Genomic DNA, 24,836 nt, shown 5'->3' on the forward strand with positions numbered 1-24,836 from the left:
TACAGGGAGCTGGTCGAAAGGCTGCAGAAAGTTGTAGAAAGCTGTTGAAAGCTGCAGGAAGCTACTGAGAGCTTCTAAAAAGGTACAGGGAGCTGTCGAAGGCTGCAGAAAATTGTAGAAAGCTGTCAAAAGCTGCACAAAGCTGCAGAAAGTTGTAAAAATATGTAGAAAGCTGCTGAAAGCTGCAGAAAGCTCTAAAAATATATTGAACGCTGCAGAAAGTTGTAAAGAGCTGGAGGAAGCTGCAGAAAGCTTTAGAAAACATAAAACAACCAAAAGCTACAGGAAGCTGATCTTCCTGCTGGCTGAAGCTCACAATAATGATCCAAACGATCTGCTCAGGATCAGAAAGATCAAAAGGAAACTGAGTTTAGCTGAGAGTTTAACATTTTCAATGGATTGATGGATAGATGGTTTAAAAGAAGAAGATGGATGGGTGAAAAAAGGAGGAGCGATAGAAGAACAGATGTATAAATAGATCATGAAATGCTGCAGAGGGCTGGAAATGTGGAAACTCCTACAAAACTTTACTGGTTTCCAACGTTCCCATTAAAGAGAGCAGATAGTTTTCTAGCAGCTCTTATTTCAGAGGAAAGACTCTGAAATAAAAAGAGCAAAAGAAGAAAAACTGATCCCAGATCTGACCTTTATTTCTGGAAATAACATTTTCCTTTAGAGCGCTGTCTATTTGTTTTCAAGGCTGTGACTCGTGTTCAGGTGAATTTCCTCTGACTATGAGCTAAACTCCTCAGAGACTCCTCACCTAAAGAAAACACCGATGAATTTGTTCACTGCGTTTTGTAGGAACTGACATCAGATATCTCCAAAATGTCCTGCATTTATCTTCTGTTTGTATCTGACAAGTCCTTTCCCCCAGGAACTCTGACGTGAGGAGATGTTTACTGACGATGATGAATTTTTCATTTCGGAGGTGGAGAGATAACATCAGACAGAGAGAAATAACGCCGGGCTATTTTATTGATCTTCCTCTCGGCTCGTCGCTGCCTGAAAAGTCGGCGCTTCGGTTCTTTCAGTCCAAACAACTTCAGGTCTCGACAGATCAAAACCAGGGAAAGAATAAAAACAGAAGTAAATAAATGCATATTTGGGGACTTTTTTTTAGCTGAATAGGAAGTTTTAAATGTGAGGTGTTAGAAAATAATAGTTGATTGGAGATATGAATGAAAATTCAGACTTTTTTGGTAAATTTGATCACATTTTTTAAATGAAAAATCTGTTCTCCTCCTTATACTTTCGAGTAAAATTTTGACTTCTCAAACTAAGAAATTTTCTTGTTTTTTCTAGAAAATTTCTGAGAGTTTTTTGGCAGAAATTTAGTAATTGTTTTTTCCAATTTGTGCAACGGTCCCAATTCTTGGTCATACGTTTATAAACCTGTTCCCCCCCCTGGCCTGTGGTGGCGCTGCACCAAGAATGACTGAAGAAAATTACACTAAAACCTCTGAAGAAGACATGAGATCAACTTCCTCCTACACAAAATGTAAACAAAAATGAAGTGGAGTCAAATTTTTGCAGTGGTAGGATTTCTGATTTGTCTTTGGTAAAAGACAAGGAGCCATTTCTACCACGGTTTTTTATAACCATTATAGACAGAAATAGATAAAAGCAAGAATAAACTGCCACCAACAAACTCAGAAATCTTTAGATTAATCTCAGAAATGTTCTAGAAAAACATGAAAATGTCATGTTCTACCAAAATGTTGACTTTTTAAACCTTATTTTTTTCTCAAACAATTTCCTGGGATTTTTGGCAGAAATTTACTAACACTAATATGCTGTTTCCCCTCCTCGCCTGTGGTGGCGCTGCACTAAGAACCTCTTAAAGAAATGACAGAAAAACCCCAGATGAAGACATTGAACGCAACTATCTTCTTCACGAAATGTAAACGTCAGATTTTAGGATTTATAGGTTTTCTTTTGCGATAGACTGGCACGTTTGTTTTGGTTGTTTTTACCCAGAATGCCCTGCGCTGTAGTCCACTTCCTGCTTTTGGAGGGGTCTTACCCGAGGTTTTTAGGCGGACCAGAGTTTAATTTCGCATTCACACCTCCCCAAACAAATCGTACCGTCTAGGAAGACGAACTAGAGTGTAGTGAGGATTTAAAAATCAAACCGTTTTTATTTTGTAGCTGTTCTGCTCGCTGCAGTGTAAAACTAATCTTCAGACAGAAGCCAGAGGGGTTTCAACAAAAGGCCATGAACTCATTTTAAGTCATAAAAGCAGCATGTTTCTAGGTTGATGAATCATTCAGCAGTAAACAACTTAATCCCATAAAGTCGGGGTGTGAGTCTTTATCGCCCTCAGCTGCTTGTCGTGAAGCTGCAGTGAACCTGCGTCTTCACATACGTCTCAAGTGACCACTCGTGATGAGATATCATTAACCAGCGACTCGGCCCCTGGCAGCTTATAAAAACTGGATCATCACCCTTTACGCTTTTTTCTTAAGTAGAGGGAAAACATGGAATCATAAAGCCAAAAAGAAAAAACATTACAAGTGCTTTTATGTTTGGAGAGGGACTATATGTTTTATTAGGATCGCACCAATTAAACATTCAAGCATCAGATTGAGGAAATGAGACTGCTCATAAAAGTTTTTAACATATCCCAAAGGCACTCCGAAGTATTTCAAGTTAGGTAATGATGGACACAGATTTAAATGCTGTGAGGTCTTTATGAACCACAGCAGCCAAAGAGAAAACAGCCAAGGGTTAACGATCAGCTGGTAGAAAACACAAAGCCAACGTTTGAGTATTTTTAAAGCTGCTAAATGAGATTTGTGAAGCTATATCAGCTACACTTTCACATAAATAAAAGTTTACGAGATTACTTAGACACTCCATTAACTTTGTGCTGCCGACCTTATAAAATTAAGTCAATCCATTTTAACTGGGGCTTGCCATAGCAAAGGAGGAAACATGCTAGTCGCTCAACATGATAGCCCTCATGCTAACATTAGCCTTAGAGCTAAAATAATTTAGGTCATTTTTTTATATATTAGAAACAGTTAGCATATTGAATTCAGTAAGTCAACATGCTTGTGATAACCCACATCCTTCTGGTAGTATCAACATGCTAGTTGCTCACATGCTAGTGATAGCCCTCATGCTAATGTTAGTCTTACAACTAAATAAGTATTTTAGTTAATTTTTGTGTATTTGTAACATTTAGCATGCTGAATGGAGTAAGTCAATGTACATCAGCATGCTTGTGATAACCCACGTCCTACTGGTGGTCAACATGCTAGTTTTTGACACAACAGCTAGCATGTTGTGTCAACGTGCTAGCATTAGCCTTGTAGCTAAAATAAGCATTTCAGCTAATATTTGAAATGATAGCTAAGTTTACCATCCTGAATGGAGTAAATCAATGTTACACAACATGCTAGTGATAGCCCACATGCTACTGATTACATTTTAGCTAACCTTGGTTAGCATCGCTGCTAATTTTCAGCATCAAAACGCTGAACATGCATATTTTATGGTTTAGATAATGTTAATATCTAAATGAATTAAATTTAAGGGAGACAACTTAAATGAAAATGTAGGTATTAAAATCAAGTCATTCGGAAATGTGGATTTTCACTGATTTTCACATTTTGAACAAATGGTTCTCTTTGGAGTTGTAGCCATAAATAAACTGACAACTTGAATATTCAGATAATATTTCTACATATTTTCTAAATTAAAAAACATTAAGAACTTAATTTTATTTAGATTTTTCTGTGTCATCCGAGGCGTATCTGCTACAACGTTAACTAAATCTGAAGTGAAGTTGATTGATTTTAGCAGCTGGTCTGTTGCAGCACATTTTTGCTGAGAAACGTCGCAGTCAGCTTTTGAACCAACATCCACCTCTATCTGTTCATTCCTGGTTTAATTACCCGAATGGATGTAAACATCAGGTGTAAACATGTCTCCGTTGGTCTCCACACAGTTTGCTCCTGTGTACCGTTTGAAGGTTAGTTATATTGTGTTTGTTTAAACGACAAGTAGTATTTAAAAAAGAAACAAATCACATTTACTGCACCAATGTAGAATCAACACGCCAATACAACGGCATAAAAGAGGAAAAGGAACAAAGGAGGAGTAAATTTATGGCAAAAATTTCATTAATGTTCTTGAAAATTAGTTAATTAAGAAATATAATAAATTAATATAAAATTAATTTTCTAGTTTGAACAGTTGAACACTTGCAAGAAAAACAACAGAAATAAATTTTCTAGAAAAAAAATGTGGAAATTTTTTTTGTTTCAAGTTGCAAATTTGCTATAAAAACTAGTTTTCTAGAAAAAAAAACAGGACATTTCTGAGTCTGAAAAGTTAAACATACAAATTTCTGAGTTCCAAAAGTTGCATTTGTCTTTACTTTTGAAACTCTGAAATTTCCTCTTTTTTTTCCCAAAACAATTCTGACATTAATCTAAAAAATTTCAGGGTTTTTTTCAATCAGGTTTTGACTTTTGAATCTCAGAAATTTTCAAGTTTTTGTGGATAATTTCTGACATTTATCTAAACATTTCTGAGGTTTTTGATTGAAATTCACTCATTTCTCCTGTTTTTCTACAATGGCTGTAACACGCCGTCGTATGTTCAGGTGATGATCAACACTAGAGACAGGAAGTCTAATTATCTGCTTCCTGATGCCAGACAACCTCAATAACAACAGAAGATGTAAGAGGAGAAAAGCATCTACAGATGTACACTCTCTCTCTCTCGCAGCAGATATGAAGAACCCCAGTGTGTGTGTGTGTGTGTGTGTGTGTGTGTGTGTGTGTGTGTGTGTGTGTGTGTGTGTGTGTGTGTGTGTGTGTGTGTGTGTGTGTGTGTGNTGTGTGTGTGTGTGTGTGTGTGTGTGTGTGTGTGTGTGTGTGTGTGTGTGTGTGTGTGTGTGTGTGTGTGTGTGTGTGTGTGTGTGTGAAGTGAGAAAGACCCCGGCTCTGAACGCGCTGCTGCAGCTGTGGAGCGGCGGACAGCTGACGCCAGTCTGTGGGTCTCCTTGTCTCCCCTGCAGAACAAGCCCTGCCTCCTCTCTTCTCCTGTGATTCCACGAACCAGACCTTCACGTTTCCACAGCTGCGTCGGAAACACAGCGCAGCTTTTCCTGCCCCGACCCACGCCGCCTGCCTCCCAGTCCGACCAAATGTTGGGAAAAGTTTCTCCGGTATCACAAAAGCTGAAAGTAAAATGTTGGTTTGGATGTTTTAGTCTTTATGTTTTCACACCTGATAGTCCGTAGACTCGACCAAAATCGCAACATTTGTTTCATTTTCAGCTGTTCGTTTTCACACCGCACTGAATCAAACAAACCAAACGATTGAAAAACATGTTCCCCTCCTCGCCTGCGGGGGCGCTACACCAACGACACAAGAACCTCTGAAGAAGACATGAACGCAACTTCCTGCTTCACAAAACGTTAACAAAAAATGAGTAGCGTCAGATTTTAGCGGTTGTAGAATATTTGTTTTATCTTTGATAAAAGATCACGAGTCATTTCTCCTGCTAGCGCTAGATTAGCTTGTTTGTTTTGGTTGTATTTACCCAGAATGCCCTGCGCTGTAGTTCGCTTCCTGCTTTTGGAGCCGTTCACTTCAACCAAACAGTGACGAGGTTTGTAGGCAGACTAGAGTTCGCTTTCTCCCCCAAACGAACCAAATCTAGTTAGTTTTTCTAGGCAAATTAACTAGATTTTGATTAAAGTGGAATAAACAGGGCTGGTGTGAATGCAGGCTTAGCAAATTTTACTTTAAAAGAATGCAAAATAAGGACGAAAAAAGGCATTATTAATGTTTTGGAAGATTTAAAAAATGAAAATCAGTTAAAATATGAACTGTCTCAGTCTGTATCAAACGCCTGCAGCCTTTAGGGGTGAATCTGAAATGGCTAGCAGGTAACTCAGAACTCCAGTCATCAACAACCACTTTGTTAAAGCCATAAAATTATAGGTTGCTAAATTATGAAGTGTAGAGTTACTCGCTCTTTTATTATAATGAATGTATTTCTCTCTATGAGACTCACAGACACAAAGTGGGATGCAAATCCAGCCTGGTGAGTTAAACTGGAGCTGCTGCGTCAACATGCAGCCTGATAAAACAAATTGTTATTAAAAAAAATAACCAGACAGTAAAAATAACAAAAAACAGTCATGATGAGTTGTTAGTTTCTGTTGGGGAATATTTAGACACCCTTTTCTGACAGGGAGGCGGCATCTGTTGTTTTATAACCATAGTTGCATTTACTTGAGTAACATTTTTGAAAAAAAAATATTTTTGCTATGTTGTACTTTAGTAATTTTTTATTATTTTTTTAGGTGTATCTCAAAAACACCTGCAGTTTTTGTTAAAGTTTCATACGTTTTTCATTATTATTATTGAAAGAAACTGATTTGGACAGAAACTTCTTTTACCTGATTTTATTTTTTCGTTATTTTTATGAATTATTGTAATTTTTATCCTTAAAAATAATAAAATTTCCACATAACTTAATATTTTGGTCCATCTGATGATGTAATTTTTGATCAGTACTTTTTATCAAATACTTTATTACTCAAGTAATTTCTTGGACGGCTACTTTTTACTTTTACTTGAGTAAAAATATGTTGCAGCAATGCTACTCTTACCTTTTTTTTCCTCCTTTATTTAACCAGGTAAATTTACCTGAGTAAATTTATAGGCACTCTACCCACCTCTGATTATAACGACTAAGTGATTTGGAAAAACTGAACCTGTCAGTGTTTCCAGTGCGTAGACATATTGTATGTTTTTTTTATTCCTCCGTTAACCCTTTGCAAGTGACGTCACGCTCTTCGAAACTCGGCCCGCCCCGTCATGACGGACGTCAAAACAACCTGTGCGCTCCAGCTAGCTGTCAAAAAACTCACATGTGATGGCCTTATATCGCTTTAATAAAGTTTATTTCGCAGTAAAAATGGTCACAGGGTGCTGCACGGTCGGCTGCACAAACAGACGTGGATACAAATCAAACTTGTCAGTTTATTGTATAACTTTTAATGAGGAAAGATACGGCAGCAGCGTTAATCATAATGACTGTCAGCCCTCGGTGTAGCCGCGGATTTGCAGTGAACTCTATTTACAAGGTAAGAAGATTAACGTTCATATGCTTTATAAGTAAGTACTATTAGAAACAAGTAAAATGTCATATTATGGGGAAGGTACGCGTTAGTAACCATGGAAACAGGGCCCCACAGTCATGTAGCCTAGCTTAAAAAAACCGGCTATCGTCTCGTCTTTTGTACGTTTTTAAGGCTCTGGTGTAAGCGGAACCGCAGTTTATGACGAAGAGATTTAAATCATGTGGTGTGAATTCATGTAAATCGGTAATTTGATCAGTCAGGAGGGAGGAGGCATGGGTCGGTTTCTAAGCTAGTTATTGTAAAAACCGCCGTCTGTGAGCCCCAACCAAGTGAGTTACACTCAAAGAGAAATTAGCTCGACTCGAACAAGTAGAAGCCTTGAATAACTGACAAAAACAACTTTGGAAAACAATTTCCGTCGTTCTGTTCAACACTCCCGATCCTCACTTCCGACGTCCATCATGGCGCCTAGAATGATTTAGTGACGTGGTGGCAAACGGTCAATTAAAGAGTATCTTCCGGATTTTTCCTGAAAACTGGACATCTCGTTGTGCCGTCCCTTCCTCTTGGGACAGCTGGGAGGTCATTGTGTGTCTCCTTTTCCCTCTGAATGTGTGTGTGGCCACAGAGGAGAGCAGTTCATCAGGAATAATGGGATTATGTCCAGGATTGATAACCTGCTTTATCTCTCATGTGTGGGCGGCGTGTCTCTGTTTAGCAAGCCGCATTCGGTCTGCTGCTCCGAGGAACTGATGGATTCATTGTTATTATGAGCGAAAAGGTCAACTCCAGTGTTTTATTTGTACATTTTAAACCTTAAATGGGGGCTTGGGGTCTCAGGGTTCCCACTGACTGTAATGAAACAATTTAAAAACTGACCACTTTTGACACATTCTGCACAAATAACAAGATGATATTTACAAATATATTAAAAATAATATACTAGCTGCTTGTTTTCTGAGTAGTTCTGAGGCAACTTTTACCATTCTAGGTCATTTTCCATTCTGAGGATTAATATTTTTTTGAAGGGAAATTTTGTTTACAAAGACATCACAATCCATTTTACTTAAGGTTTCAGTTATTTATTATTTTTGGTTGCGTTTTATTTTGAATATATAAAATATCTTTTAGTTCCACTGTAGAGATTCTGTGCAAAATTGAGAGGGCAGACTTGCATTATCAATCTGAATATATAACTTGAAAATGGTCTCAAAACAGCAATATTATCATTCATCACAATCATTTCTTGGGTAATTTATCGTACTGCAATATATGTTCTTTAAAACTGCTATAAAGCGAGGCACAAAACAAATTAACGCAATGGGTAACCCTACCCAAAAACCAGAGCAAGCATTAAATATAACTCAGGATCAGAGTGTTTGCTTTAACACCACAATGCACCAAATGTTGATGTGTCTGTGAAAAACAGTGTTTCTGCTTCATTTTGCTCTCTAAATTATTATATTTACTTTTTTCTGCTTCTCTTCACTGCAAAAATACAAAATCTTACCAAGTATTTTTAGTCTAGTTTAAAGTGCAAATATATCAGTACACCATTACACAGAAATAGGATTTTTGTGTGTGTGTGTGTTCATTCATTCTAACTAAATGATGCAATCACAATAAAACTTCTGGTTTATGACACCAAAGCGACTCAGAAGCACAGAAGAAGAACGATGACGCCAAACAGCAATAAGTTATTCAGCAATAGGAACCAACAATATTGTCACAAGAGCAAAAACTAATAAAAATAAAGCACAACTAACAGCAACAACCTTCTGTAGAGAAGATGTGTAGACGGAACCAGAAGTGGAGAGATCGTGATGTCAGGCTCCCTTTAGTGATGCAGATTTCTTACATAATTTAATAATAATTTTCAGCCATTGTTTATGTTCAGATTTATCAAATCTGGCTTCTTCTGGTGCAGAATTATGATCCAATTATGATAAAACGCAGCATGACCGTTCAGACTGCAGATTATATGAAATTTGTGATTAAGTATGGAGATATGGAAGTACCAAAAATCAGATTTTTTTTTTAGCAAGTTTTTCAGCTTGAAATCAGGCTGCTCAGAATGAAATGAAAAAGTTATATATGGGTTAAAAAAGGGAAAAAACAGATTTTGGTCTCATTTGGCTGCTGTATGAATTTAAAGGAGGACGCATAAAAATTTCATCCATTATGCTGAAAAGATAAAAGTAATTGCTTTTGCTCCAAAAATAAAGGTTAAAGAGCCTAAATTAGCCTCAGTAAGGCTAAAAATAAGAGTGTGCAAGAAACAACACTGTGGTTATGAACTCAGATCTAAAAGAATAAATGGTTTCCTGTTGAAACAGGATACAAAGAATCAATCGGGCTCATCCCAAATGCTGCTGCCAGAGGCCTGACCAACACCGGTGGGTCAGATCAGGTCACAAATCGCTGCACTGGCTTCTTGTTTGATCAAAAATATATACAGATATTTCACATTTGAGAGTTTTAACCAAACATTCATCATTAATAAAACTTAGTTTCTATGGTTTTCAGTCCTGAAACGCGAGATGTTCAGAAAGTGTTGACTCCTCCAAATAAAGACTTAAAAAAACAATACTGTTTAGCTTTCCAACAATATTTCTGGTCAAAAAGTCTCCATCAAGCATTGCCACCCAAACAAAACACAATTCAAATCCCAAGCAATTATAGCCACAAAGCATAAAAAACACAAAAACAACACATGTACAGTTTAGCATCTCTGCTAACTTTACCACTTCAAGCGAAAGGTGGAGGCTAGCCTGCTGACTGACCCACAAAAACTGGAACGTTAGAAGCCAAAGAACAGCAGGACAAAAAGTCAAAGTCAATACAGCATGTTTTAACTTTGCTGTTTTGTGGTTACGATTCAGAGTCAGACTCTAAATCGAGATCCATTTAAGCTTTTCCACTATGACTCTGCTGTAGTTTCACAAAAGAATAACAAAAAAGCTGCTAGTTTTCATAAAAAATGAGAGGATTTTAGGATTTTAGACACTTCAAGTTTTATTTTTTGTGTTTTGCTGAGTAATAAATTGCATAGGTGACCAATAATAAAAATAACAATAGAATAACAACATACTCATAGATTTTAACAGATTTCCTATTAAGTGTTAAAGGCCAAATGCCACACATAGAGCCAAAAATGTTTCCAAATGGTATGTTTTCTTTTGCAAATAGTTAACATATCTGCAGACTACACACATCCTGGACACAAAGTGTTCAGATTTTTACCTTTGGGTTGGAGCTAGAGTGGAAACCAGCAGCTACAGAGACAGTTTCTTCCTCCAGGCTTCTCCTTGATCAACACAATGGATATTACTCAACTGGGAAATAAAATAAAAACAAAAAAAAATCTAACTTTTGTTAGGATACACACTGGTATCCTTTAATTTAGAAACCAAAGTCACAACCGGAAGCTGAAAAGTGCAGTTTAGGACGGAAATAGTTTAGAAATTAACCAAAACTGACCGAGATCCAAGGATATAAACCACTAAATAATAAAAACATTACAAAAACACAAAATCTTACCATATATTTTGGTCTAGTTTCTGCTGCAAAATTCTTATTACACTTGAAATAAGATAAAAGTCATAAGTGAAATAATCTGCCAATAAAACTAGGACTTTTTCATTAATATTAAGGAATTATTGGCTTACAATGCAATAAGCTCTATATCTTACTTGTAAGACAGTTTTCTTTTATTTCAAACATACCAAGATATTTGCACCAACAAATACTTGGTAAGATTTTGTGTTTTTGCAGTGAGGTGATTCAACTTGCGTCCGATCCGAATTAAAACGAAACAAATATACATTTAAATCATGAATATTCTTGGTTTAGACAGACAGAAGCTCTCGGAGTGAACTTGGTAAGTCCAGCTGAAGCTGCTGCTGGAGTGGAGTGACATTTTCAGCGATCATGAGCCGGAGGATCAGCCGAAGCTCTGCCCACCGATCAGGCGACAAACCTGCGGAGGAAACCCTCCGGAGCTGTCCGAAAGTTGGACCCGAACTGACAAATACCGACGGATTATCGTTATTTACAACAATTATTGTTATTCCAGCTGTCTGGACGCTCGATCGTCGCTCCTGTCCTGCTCGACACTTTCAGTTTTACAGATAAAGAGTTGTTGTTGTTGTTGTTGTTGTCTTACCGCTTCGCAGCCCCGGAACACGCAGGAAAAGAGCGGATTGATCCTTTAAAAATAAACCCACGATCGGTTCCAGGGGAAGAGGGGGACGGAGATGCGTCAGGTGTATGAGCTCCCCGCAAACGAAGGAGGAAAACCGAGCCGAGGGCGACTCATGTTGAGCTGAGCTGATCTGAAGCAGGCTGTTTTATTTCCTTCACCCGCTCCAAACTCCACGCAGCGAGGAATGGGGGAAAAAAAATACCAATAAAACCACCCGTGACGCTTCAAGCTGCAGCAGATGAGTTTAGAAAGCAGCCGAGGCCCTGAACGCAGATCCTGCAAACTCCGGCTGACTTTGGCATGTTTTACATAACAGCATCATCCGCTTTTTATGTTGACGCATCATGAAGCGAAAACATGGAGCCTTAAAGGGCCACGCCGCAGCGCAGCGCAGAGGCACACGTCCCCCAGCAGCAGCAGCAGCAGCGGCCCCGCTGGGCTGACAGATGGCTCCTGCACACATTATTACGTCTTTAAGACCCTTTCATTCTGACACTGGGGATAAATGTGACAGCAGAGGAGCAGGAACTCGGCGTTTCACCTCTGGATGAAGACCGCAGCGCCCGGGAGGGCTTCACAAAACTAAACTTTGACTCATCTGGTCATTAAAAAGTTTATTTATTTCAATAATTTACCTCAAAATGTCAAATTTATGTATGTGCTGGAATATGGAAATCCATAATCCAGTTTTTCATAACGTTAGAGCAAGTTTGATCAGAACATTTTATGGTAAAAGTGGGGATACAAACGATTGGTTTTTACTTAGCTGTGTGGTTGTAGTAAATGTTTCAACAACTTCTTTGTTGATATATGTATTGTGTTATATTTTGGATTTACTTATTGCGATTTGTACTAGTGTTGCTTATTTTTTTTATCTCAACAGGTTATGCCTGAAACAAATAAATATTCCACTAATGTAAAAAACAAAACACAATTTTGCAATTGCAATGTCTCCATTAACGCAATTAAAATGAAACATGTTTTATTTTTTTTATCAAGTTATTAAAAATTATGCTTCTTTGCCATCATCCTCCTCCCACTTCCTGTTTTGTCTTCTTCGTGGTTTACGCCAGTGGCCCGGTTGTTGATCACGTGACTCCCCTTTTACCCACTGACAGGATCAGTGGGTAAAAATTACAAATGAAATGATGCAGAAATAAAACCAAAGCCAAATTGAACAATATCAACTTCTTTTTCTATAGAAATATACTTTTAAATAAATGAACGGAGGATTTTGAAACTCGAGAAGCTGCATCCTTCTCGTGAAAAGAAAACATAAAATTTTAGAAGAGTTTGATGATTTTATAGATTTTTTTAGAGGGCTCAGCTGCAACACAACCCCCTCCACACTTATTGAACCCCTGGTGAAAAGACCCTTAAATCAATAAATCAATACCTTTTCAGGTCTGGCTTTTAGTGTAAACATCTTATTTCACTTGAAATAAGAAAAACTAACTTACAAGTCAGTAAGGTTGTTTTATGCCAATCATTTCTTAATATTAAATATAGTTATATAGTACTGGCAGATTATTTTACGTATAGTAAGACATTTTTCCCATGTTATAAGTGAAATAATTCGACAGTACTATACCTTTTGCAAAAGAGTTACTTTAAAAGTTATTTTTGTCTAATTTCAAGATATTTGCACTACAAAATTGACCAAAACACTCAACATTTTTGAAAATATGTTAGGCAGTGATTATCTATAAAATCATCAGTGCAACCATTATGCTTTGAAATTAGAATAACACTTAAGTCTTTTATAACAATATGTATCTATTTAAAATTGATTGCAGTAACAAAGTATTTTTTTAGTGATCATTTGTAGCAAAGTTCGCATCTGCAGCTAAAAAATACTTCTAACATCAACTGAAAACCTCAGCTCTCATCTCTGATTATTTTTGATTAACAGATCAATAATTGGATGGCAAAAGATACTTAATAGAAGTTTTTTTAAAACATAATTTGAACCAGGTGACGCTAAAACTGCAACTTGAGAAGTTAACAGATTTACATTTTTATTTAATCTTAAAAGTAAATGTTTACTTATTTTGCTTAATTACTGCTCTGAATATGTTTCAGAAAATATAATTTTCTTATAGTCTCTATGCTCCAGTTAATTAAGTTAATTGACGATTATTTAAAAAATCGATTAATCTGATTAATTGTTTCAGCCGTTGTTTATATTACAGGAGTCCTGAACAAGAAATTCTTGACAAGCAGAAAGTCTAAGGCTGCCTTCACACTGCCGTCAAAGTGATCAAATGCAGATTTATTTTTTATTTTTGTCTAAATGGGACCTGTATCTGACCTTCTTTTTAATGAAGGTCTGAACAACACAGCCCGGATTTTTTTTGTTTCCGAATGCGACCCGGGCCACTTTTAAGATATCCGATACGTATCCGATCGCTTCAGATAAGACCTGAATCCTAACGGTCAGATCCTGAAGGTCATTAATGCTCGACAAACGTCACTATTCTGCGTCCTGATAGACGCAAGCGGGAAGAAAAACAAGAACAATGGCGGTAATGAGGATTAAGTTGTTAAAGTGCCGGCTGCTGTCGGACAACAACTTCAACATCGCAAGCTCTGCTCCACCGTTAGCATCCACGTTTACTTCCGCAACACGCTCTCTATGTGTGACGTTATTGCGCCCTCCACTGCGCATGCGGGACATTTTCATGTCATTTGCAGTTTTCTACAATTTGTTAAAACATTGGATTAATATCCCATGTTAATGGGATATTACCATGGGTGTATTTGTATTTGTAAGTGTGAACGACCACACCAAAAAAAATAAAATAAAATAAAAAAATCCGATTTGACTAAATAAATAAAAATGATCGGAATTGGGTCACTTCAGGCTGCAGTGTAAACGTAGCCCATTATGTCATGTCTTCATGTTAAAGCTGCTGATGTTACTGTTTGCAGCTTGGAATCGTTTTAAGCTGCATGAAAACACAGCAGAAAAACCTTCAATCATTTTAACTCGCTCTGCCAGCTGCAACATTTCAGTGATTTTACCGTCTGAACCTCATTTGTTGGCTTTCCAGCCTGAAACTGAGTTTCCACGTATTATTCAAATGTGCTGGGATGGTTCCACCATTGTCTGGACTGATGTCTCCTCTTGTCTGCAAACAAGAGGCAGAGTGTTCAGCACTCACTGAGGCGACATGAGCACGTTCTGATTAGTTTTTGCTTCCAGTGCAGGGAGGCTTTTGTGTTTCAGAGTCAGTCTTTCCTTTAATCAGAACCAAAACTTCACTCTTTCATTTCTGGGTTTCGGTTTATGCATGTTTAAAACTTTTAATGTGTTTTGTCATTATTACTCTAATCAGGGAAATCTCAAGAGCAAATATGTTTTCCCATTCCACTTCACCACATTCACTTAGCAGCTATGATTGACTTTTATGCGTGTGTAATTTAGGCTTTAGCCCATTAAAAAAATACAGTATTAACCACAGTGAGGTCAAGAAGTATTTGGAATCAAATAAAACTTGGTATCTGGTCTAGCATTACATTTTACACTGCAAAACACTAAATCTTACCAAGTATTTTTGTCTTGTACTTACATTTGAAAGAAGATAAAACTAAATTAAAAGTATATTGTCAGCAAGATATTCGAGCTTGTTTTACATGCATAGTTTCTATTAGTTCCACTGGCTGATTATTTAACTTATAACAAGACATTTTCCCTAAATTTTAAGTGAAATAATCTAAATAACATCCAAATGGGAAGGAAATGGTAACAGATTTTTTAAAATAGTTTATAATTCTTTCCTTTCAAATTTCATTTTTAAAAACGATTACTCTGCAAAAACAAACTCTTACCCATTATTTTCTGGTGCAAATATATCAGTACAAACTCAAAACTCGTCAACTAGAGATTATTCTACGCACAAATAAAACAGTGGTTTGGTTAAGTAGTAGTTTATCCATCAGATCAAAGTTTTTATCAGTATGCTGCTACATCTATTAGTCCCTGCAGTTTTTGGTGCTAATGCATAATTGAGAGTTTATTGCAAATTTCCCACAATAGTGACAAACATGTTTATGTAATGCTACCTCCCACCTGCAGGTGGCAGAATGTCTCACATCTGCTACTCTGCCGTCTCAGCCTTATTGTCAAAATGTCACATTTAGAGTCATATTTAAGCGCAAATATCTTTTCTAACCAAATCTATAATTTTGATTGATCATAAAATCCTGAAGGGACTGATCAATATTATTTAATTTTAAGAGATTGACAGTTATTTGTTAATATTTTAACAGTTTGTAATTGAATCAATGTTTTCAGGCACAAACATTCATTATCTTAATTTGGCCCAAAATTAAGATAAGATTCTAACATAGACAAATGTTAGAAACTTATTGATTTATTTATTGCAAACCTGGTAAAGTTCATACATTTCTACATAATGATGACGCCTACAATCAAGAACAGACAAAATCTTCACAGAAAAAAATGTTAAAGATGTTTGACAGTGTTTTGTTTACAGAAAAATATTCAATAACAGAATGAGCTTAGGGAAATCCTTCGATAATCTGTCAAAGTTGATTTTATTCAAATCGTTTTGAGTGAGAGTTTAAGCTTGAAATCCAGAAATCTGCTCATTACATTATTATCATCTACCTCCAGCTAACAGGCAGCTAGCATAGCAAAACTTCAAGGCCGCTCGGCGAGGATCAATATGTAATTTGTTCATTTATCAGCTTATCGTCTGAATGGAAACAGCAACTCATCCAGTAAGGTCATGGGTGTGAGAAACGATGCAAACAACAAACTGAGCGACTATTTGAACATGGAGTTGAAGGCTCGGCCGATGATGATCCGGCGGACTTCGCTGGTTCCCGCCCCGATTTCGTACAGCTTCGCGTCTCGCAGGAATCTCCCCACCGGATAGTCGTTGATGTAGCCGTTCCCGCCTGAGGGTAGCGCCAAAAGTTTCAGTTTCAAACCAAACCAGACAACTTATTCAGGAAAAAACGACAATACACTGCAAAAAACACAAACTTACCAAGTAGATTTTAGTGAAAATGTTTTATCCAATTTAAAGTGTACCAACTTAAAAAGAACTTTTCAGCAAGATATAGGTGCTTAATTTAACTAAATAATTCCTTAATATTGATGAAAAAATACTTGAAATCCCAGGTGATGATGCAAAATATGTGCATCAACACACCAAAAACAAAATCTTACCAAGTATTTTTGGTCTAGTTTTTAGTGCGTATTCCTTATTACACTTGAAATAAGACTAAATTAACTTACAAGTAACTTTTTAGAAAAATATAGGAGCTTAACTTAAGTAAATAATTCCTTAATATTGATGAAAAAGTATCTTTTAACACTAGAAAAATGTCTTGCCAACGAAACTAGCACTTCTTCACTCACCTAAACACTGAATGCCATCCAAGGCAACCTGAGTGGCGTTCTCGGCGCAGTACAGAATCACTCCAGCACAATCCTAGACAAAACAAACAAACAAACATATTTTTACCACATGTTACAGATTAAATTATGTAAAAAAACACAAACTCAGCATCACAGAATGGATTATAGGCTGGTTAACAAGGAGAAAATAACAATATTCAGGTCCTTAACACAAGAAATAAACAAAAATCTGACTGAAATCCTTGTAAACATATGCTTTCAGTATATACAGGCAGCCAAATTGATTTTCTAAATAAGAAAACGGATTAAAGAATGCTCAACGTTCTAACCTTTGAACTGAAATGCCCTTTGTCACAAGCTCTGGCGACGTTGTAGAGGTACTGCCGACAGGAGCTCAGTCTGGTGTACATGTCGGCCATCTTGCCCTGCATCAGCTGCGGGAAAAGGTTTAAATTTCACCAGATTAGGATCTGTTAGCTGGTGAGAGCTAGCAGGTGAAAATCAGCAGTCAGACCTGAAAGTGTCCAATCTTCTGTCCAAACGCTTCTCTCACATGCAGGTAGGGGATAGCAGCATCCAGAACGGACTGCATTATGCTGAAAAACAAGATGTAGCACCAGCATGTAGCTTCCCTTATGTTTGTTTTTACAACTTCACAGCAGTTTTAACAAGATTTAACTGAATCTCTAACAATCACATTTAATCTTGACCTCAAATCTTTAAAATGAAACCAAGATTAATACACAAGCATGTCGCGCCAGCTTTCTTCATGCTAGCTTTTTCCCTTCACGTTGTTCTTTAAACATCTCCTGACTTTTAATGTAGCTGTTGTTAGCCTGAAGAATAAAATCTGTTATTCAAGAACCTCACCCAACAGGTCCAGCAGCCAACACCAGCCTCTCCAGGTCCAAGCCGCTCATCATCACATAAACTCCTTTATTCAGCGAACCCAGAATGTTCTTCTCTGTCAAACCGGACAAATTCACAGAAAAACAATCAGTCCGAGTACCAGCACTGCCAAAAAACATAAAATATTAAAGTTGTTTATAGTGCAAAGACTTGAAATAAGACAAAAGTATCTTACAAGAAGCTCTTCAGCAACATAACAGAGTTTATTCCTTAATATTAATGAAAAAGTAGTGAGATTATTTCACTTATAGCAACATTTCCCCTACATTATAAGTTAAATAATCAGCCAGTGGAACTACAACTTTTTCATCAATATTCAAAAACTCCTGACTTTAAAATTGACTTGCTAAATATTACTTGTAAATTAGTAGATTTTGCTTAACTTGTACTATAAACTAGAGAAAAATACTTGGTAAGATTTTGTATTTTTGTAGCATAAACAAACAAATGTGATTGTTTTAACTTAGATTCAAGCTAAACAGAAGCAAATTCAGCCTTTTGGAGAAAAACAACATAAAATCAGTTCAAAATCACTTTTAGTTTTATCAGTGGTTCAGCCTTACAATGATTTAAAGGTGAAATAAAATCTGTAAAACTCTTCATACCTGGGATTTTACAGTCTTCAAAGATCAGTTCGCAGGTGTTGGATCCCCTCATTCCCAGTTTGTCGAGTTTCTGCGCTGTGGAAAATCCTGGCATTCCCTGTAGGAGGGGAAAATAAAAACATTTTCAGGGTTTCTTTTATGCAAAAACATGAACAGAGCCGACCCACGGACAGGAAAAGACGAGTCGGATTCACCTTTTCCACGATAAAAGCCGTGATTCCCTTCTGATGCGCCTCCGGGTCGGTCTTGGCGTACACGATGAGGACATCGGCGTCCGGCCCGTTGGTGATCCAGAACTTGTTGCCGTTTAGAACGTAATAATCACCTGGTGAAAAAATAAATAAAAAAATTACAGAAAGCAGAAAACGCAGAGGATCAAAAACAGAACCGATACCTCAGATGTTTAAAATGAACAGAAAGGAAGAAATAAAAGCAGCTCAGAGTTTTAAGTTGCATCAGTGGAAGAAGATCACAGATCATTTTACGCTTCTGTGGAAAACAAAACATTTAAACTTTCTGCTTTGATTTCTGAACTGATTATATTACCGTCCTCTGCTCACTGCTTCATGTTTACCCATAAACTCATTATTCTTTTCCGTCGGCTTTCATAAACAGATTCCTTCTTTAAATGGTATGTTTGGCCTTTTCATGCTTTATTTCTGATTTTAACATCGAATACAGACATCGTATGAGTCATACTTAAGAGAGTAATCTGGAGAATAAATACAAACCAATAAATGACAAAGCAAAAAACAAAAATAAATCAAAGCACACAAAAAAAGCAAAATAGTAATAGACTTATAAAATTTACATGTTAAACTAATGTGTTAGTTAAAAGTCAAAACAAAAAACTAAAGATTAATAGACATTTTTTTAAAAAGAAAATTGTAGAAAAATTAACTTTTGTCATTAATAAACTGGAAAATGGGAAAAAGTGAATTACTCTAAACTTTTTGTTTTTCTGTTCATTATTTTTTTCTCACGTTTTCTGACTTTGTAGAAGAAAAAATAACAAAATCTGTACAAATAAACAGAGAAAAAAATGCAGTCATGTAGATTCCAGAACAGTGTGGACCAAATAATTCAAAAAGGAAATTTATCAAGAAGATCTAGAAGATTATTTTGAACAAAAAAAGTTCAAATGTAAGAAATTTGTCAGAGGACAAAAGACTAATAACTTCTTTCTCCTGAAAGCTCGTTTCCTTATCAGAGCTTGTAATTGCATCAACGTAAATCAGACGCCACAGTTTGGTTTTTAAAACTCCTGCTCAGATTTACAACTCTATAAACGTAGCTGGAAACTTTCTCCAAATTATTTTTAAAAGCTGACATCAGCGGGAACTTTGTCATTAATAATCCATGACTTCCAGTTTCCAGGGGTTTAAATATGACGTGACACAGAGATTTAAGTCATGTTTTAACAACTGCACTTCTTAAACATACGAAAAACAATTCTGGTAAAAATAGGACGACTGGTAAAAAGAACTAAACGAATCTGACTTTTGATCTCAGAAGATAAAAGTCAGAACTCTGAGAAAAGGACAGAATTGTGAAATAAAAGTCAGAATTTGGAGGGAAAAAAAATAAAAAATCAAAATTCAGAAAAAAAGCATCAGAATAAATTTTATATTTTTCAAAGATGTACATCTTTAAAAAATAAAAGGACAAATAGAAGCCATACAAGAGTTTTCTGAGACGTTTCTGTAGAAAATTGGAAAGGAAAATGAAGAAAACACTGAAAAAAAACAATTAAAAAAACTTTTTTTCCATACTTGCTAAGAAGATGTCAATTAGTTTAACTTTTTTTATGCTTTCACATAAATTATATTTCAAACTATTCCTTTTATACTCTATACTACCTTTCTTAACAGCTTTGAGTTTCATGGAGACGACATCAGATCCAGCGTTCGGTTCACTCATGGCCAGCGCTCCAATGTGTTCACCTGTCAGCAACTACCAAAAACAAAATAAGATAAAAAACATCAACTTCATGCTTTAAAATGATCATTTTCCTCTTTCACGCAGTGCAGCCCTGACCTTTGGCATGTACTTCTCCTTCTGCTTCGGGTTGGCGTGACGCACCATCTGGTTGACACAGAGATTGGAGTGGGCGCCGTAACTGAGAGCGATGGCTGCCGACACCCGAGACATTTCCTCCATCACGATGACGTGGTCCAGGTAGCCCAGACCCGTTCCCCCGTCTTCCACTGACCGGAGCAAACGCAGGGCGGAGCGGTCCAGATAAAGATTAAAACTCTAACACACGGATTTATTCAGTCACACTTAAATGTTTCAGATTGGCGAATTAATTTGCAACTAATGGCTTATTAGATTAAATTTAGTACCAATTGATAAACTCTTTTATTGTTTAGTTTGGCTCCAGCAGAGGGCGCCACTTGGCATTCCTAAGCAGAGTTGATACAGAAACAAAGATGGCAGTGGTGTGCCAGAACGGTCCAAATATAGTTAGTTTTAACTTATTTCAAGTTTACTGAGATATTTGCACAAGAAATTGTGCTTTTGCAGTGTATATTTCATGCACTGGAACAAAATATAATAAAAAAGTTCCACTTGATGTTTTCTACCAAATGTGAGACAGTCTTTGTGTCATCTGTGGTTGTGATCTTTTAACTCTTGCATGGAGGCCATCTTTTCCTTAATTTAACTGTGAACTTTGACCTTAAATAAGACAAGTGAGGCTTTCTGAGCTATAAATGTTGGTCTGGATTATTCTGTATATTGGAGTAATGTTGGCAGGTTGGCCAAATCTGAAAAGTTACACTGCTCCATGTTTTCTCCATTGAGATGAAAATACTTATACAGCACTGCATGGTTCAAGCAAGAAAATATAACTGTAACCCGCCCAAAAAACAACAAACAAACAAAAAAAACACTTTTGCTTCATAGTTATACCTGGAGCAGTAATGCCCAGCAGTCCCATCTCGCCCATTGCTTTATAGTAATCCTGGTGAAAAACAACAACATTCCTCTCATTACCCAGAGTTAATTTTTACCTCAAAAAACATACAAATGATTTGGTATTAACCATGTTTAATTAAACACTACTGCATGAGTTGTGTAAGGCAAATCATTCACTGAGTGGGTTTCGACTCACCCGCAGTCCTGGGAACTCATTTTTCTTGTCAATCTCATCAGCATAAGGTGCAAGTTTCTCTGCACAGAATTTACGAACCGTGTGCCTAAGCTGTGGAAAAAAACAAAACGAAAAGCAAATATCGTCAACATAATGTCTACTTGGATCAAATTTTTGGTAGATCATTATATTAAAAATGTTTTAAAAAGTGTAAACTTCTCACTCCTTTTCGAACAGCTACTGTAGCTAAAATGATTGGTTCTCATTTTACCAAAAATTATTTTTGTGTATGTATTTAAATGCATACAATAAATCAATAATACACACCTCAAAGCACATGATCAATATAAATAGATATATCTGATAGAATATTCAATAAATTCACCGATTTCAACCTCACGGCTTCAACTAACTCACTCGCTCTTCGGTTGCCTAGCAACAACCTGCAGTTTGAAGTTCGAGAGTTCTTTACAAAATTCAAGATTATTGGTATTTGAGAGCTTGAACTTGGATTATTACTCAATTATCAGCTTGAAAATGATCTCCAAACAACATCATGACAGATTCAGTCACGAGTTCAAGGACACCAGAACTGATGGTTTAAGCGTAATGATTAAAAACAAAATGCGTCTGCATTCCCAGTGGACAATAATCGATTAAAAGTGACCCACAGAAGGAACTGTGACGAACTGGAGAAAGGCTCATGGGTGGCCTCGTCTGGTGGATGCAGCCCAGTGCAACAGATGATGTGGTGGAGAGGCATCAGGACACAATACATTGGTTTTTAATACAAGAAGCATGTTCTGAAAAACACGTCAGATCCACATTATAGCTTCTAGTACCTAACAGGATCATCACCAATCCAATGGATACAATAGAGTCAGCAAAGAGGAAATTAACTCACTAACAACCAAGTGGTCATAATGTTATGCTGGTACTAAATCACGAGGAAGAACCGTTTGTCCAATCAAGTAGCCTACATGAGACCCACCTCCTCCCCCATTTGTCGTTTCTTATATAAAATATCAGTGCAACTGCTGCAGAAAGCTTAACAATAACATATTAATTTATGATTCTGATCGTTTACAAACCGTTATAGTTGCCGTAAATCAGCTTTAAATCAAAAGTTTAGCCTTAAAAACTGATTGTTGCAGGAATTTTGTGTTTTTATGTTTACGTTAGTGTTTAGACATAACTCACCTGAATCAATAAACACTTTGTTTTGTTTATGTATTCCCTGCCAGTTAGCTAATGTTATGTCATCACGCCATGTCAGTTACGACCTTTCACCGAGATCTTCTGAGTGGAAAAAATCTCTCAAGTTTGGTGCACAATGCAGTTCGTTTCCACGTGATTATTGTTGATTTTTTTTAACAGTTGTTGTTCCTGTCTGCCCCCCCAAGTTAACCTGTGATCGTAGCAGCAGCAGCTAGCTAACCTGTATCTGCTCCTCTGTGAGTCCGTTCACCACGTCATCCACCTGGATAGCAGCACCGGAACATCCCCTCCGCGCCACGGAGGGGACGGATAACCTGGAGCCGAGGCGGAGAGCGTTTCTGACCGCAAACATGACGCTGCTGGCGGGTCAAAACATAAAGCAGGGCTTCAGATGTGTTGGTGGGACTGTCCTTTTAACCCAGGGCAAAGAAGAGGTCTCACTCTGATATTAATTTGGCGGAAAGACGAGGTCTCACTCAGATAGAATTTCACAGTACCGTTAGCGTCGAAGCATCCACCATTTTGTGTGTGGCAAGTTCCCAGTGAAACCAACAAATTTGCTTGGAAGCTTTATTTTTCAATGAAATTAAGTTTACGATCAACTAGTATTAATCAAATTTTTTTGCATGAATAAGATATATTAATTTTAGTATTCAAAATGATTGAATGTTTTTTTAAATAATGCATTTAAAAATGATAAAACATAAAACACAAGAGATAATTAAATTGTAAATTGTATCGAATTAAAGTACTATTTTTGAGTTTAATAACAGGACCCTGATAAATATACCAATGTCATGGTATAATGCTAATTATGAGATACAAAACCACTCAAATGTGTGTAGACATAATATAATCAGAATAATCAATATACAACTTGTAATATACTAAAAGCTAGTTATTGTGCATAAGAAGTGGTTAATTTGCTGTAAAACCTAAAAAAATGCTACACTTCATAATATAAAATATAAATATGACGTCATATGCCACTAACAACATGGAGGTATTATTGACGTACGACGTAGAAACGCCTTTGACGTCTACTCTTTTTCTTCTTCTATGAATGTTCGTCAGTGAAACTTCTCTTTTTCTTTGGTAAGTTGGTTGTTAGCACCACCTGTTGGTGAAAGCTGGTAAAGCAACGCATTTCAAAACATTAGAATACATTATTTATTCAAATTTCAACGCTAAATTCACATATAGTTCGGCTGAAGATTAAAATGTGCTTCTATATGAAATTGTGACGTTACATTGTGTGTGTCTGCATTTTTTTACTGGATTATTTCCTGCACTGCTGAACCTCATGGAGCAAACAAGACCTTTGAAGCATTTAATTAAATCTGCTTATTTGCTTAATTCAGATCAGTGAGCTTTTGGTGTTTTACAATGGCTTGTTTTATTAAATACAATTTACATTCCTTTTTAGCTCCTATTTGTTTCAGAAGTCATTTGATTATTTATCTGTTTAGGATTAATAAGAAAATGTGTTTAAAAAATCATTTTAGTGGAGTACAATATGTTTCCCAGTTTAACTCCAGGTTTTATTGATATGGAAGAAAATAGATTACAAGTTTTCCACCTTGACTTAACTGTAAAAAGGGAACCAAAAATTGTTTTCTATACAACCGTTACGCCATGATTGCACAGATGTCCACTTCTTTAAATATGAACTTTCAATATATTTTTAATCATTCAGTCGTCCTTGGTAGGCGTCTATCTTGGATTATGAGGATGGGACTTGTCTGAAAAGTTACTTGTAAGTTAATTTTGTCTTGTTACAAGGGTACTAAGGTATTTACACTAGAAAGTAGACTAAAATTACTTGGTAAGAGTTTGTGTGTTTGCAGAGTAGCACTACTTTAACATGTTTTTACTCAAGTAAAAGTAGAAAAGTATTTGGTAAAAAGGTGTCTCAGGTGCAGCTGATCAAAACATCACAAATATTTGCCGCTTTTCCAAAACTTTACATTTTTGTTACATGATGCTGCCACCCAGGGCCGTGCAGAGACCACTAAAGGGGCAGGTGCTCAAAAAAAAGGGGCACATCTAAACTCACTATAGGACAGAATATTAACAAAGCCACACAATTGTCATAGTTTAATAAACAATGATAAATAACTAAATTGTGAGATATACAATCAAAGCTAAGGAACATCTCTATATAGAACATAACTATGTAAGATATTTTATTATTAATTTCTTTCTGCAGGTCTATTTTGTTATAGGAAAGTTTTGCAATATTCAAATCCGCAATTTAGCAAGATATGTAAATCAGAGCTGGACCACCAGATATATTTTGTCT

At 36.5% G+C, this 24,836-nt stretch overlaps 2 protein-coding genes across 4 annotated transcripts in view; both read right to left on the reverse strand.

Moving 5' to 3' along the window:
* The window catches only part of bahd1 (bromo adjacent homology domain containing 1), a 32,591-nt gene extending 20,353 nt beyond the window's left edge, over positions 1-12,238 (reverse strand). The window contains exons 1-2 of one of the 3 annotated variants that reach the window (XM_008400001.1): positions 11,278-12,238; positions 10,356-10,419 (exon numbers count right to left, since the gene is read on the reverse strand). The gene's annotated coding sequence lies outside the window, so the exon portion shown is untranslated. Of the gene's footprint in view, positions 1-10,355; positions 10,448-11,277 lie in introns of all 3 variants that reach the window. The other 2 variants (XM_008399999.1, XM_008399998.1) reach the window with 2 other exon arrangements.
* A 3,436-nt stretch (positions 12,239-15,674) lies between these two features.
* Positions 15,675-23,050, reverse strand: ivd (isovaleryl-CoA dehydrogenase). The gene is made up of 12 exons (XM_008399995.1): positions 22,755-23,050; positions 21,338-21,427; positions 21,136-21,187; positions 20,260-20,429; positions 20,082-20,175; positions 18,417-18,547; positions 18,223-18,319; positions 17,579-17,672; positions 17,223-17,304; positions 17,038-17,142; positions 16,709-16,781; positions 15,675-16,242 (listed from the first exon to the last, which is right to left on the reverse strand). The coding sequence occupies exons 1-12, from the start codon at positions 22,884-22,886 to the stop codon at positions 16,109-16,111; spliced, it is 1,254 nt and encodes a 417-aa protein (XP_008398217.1). The 5' UTR covers positions 22,887-23,050; the 3' UTR covers positions 15,675-16,108.
* Between the last annotated feature and the right edge of the window lie 1,786 nt (positions 23,051-24,836).

The sequence above is a fragment of the Poecilia reticulata genome, linkage group LG22 (genome assembly GCF_000633615.1).
Source record: "Poecilia reticulata strain Guanapo linkage group LG22, Guppy_female_1.0+MT, whole genome shotgun sequence".
Classification (NCBI taxonomy): domain Eukaryota; kingdom Metazoa; phylum Chordata; class Actinopteri; order Cyprinodontiformes; family Poeciliidae; genus Poecilia; species Poecilia reticulata.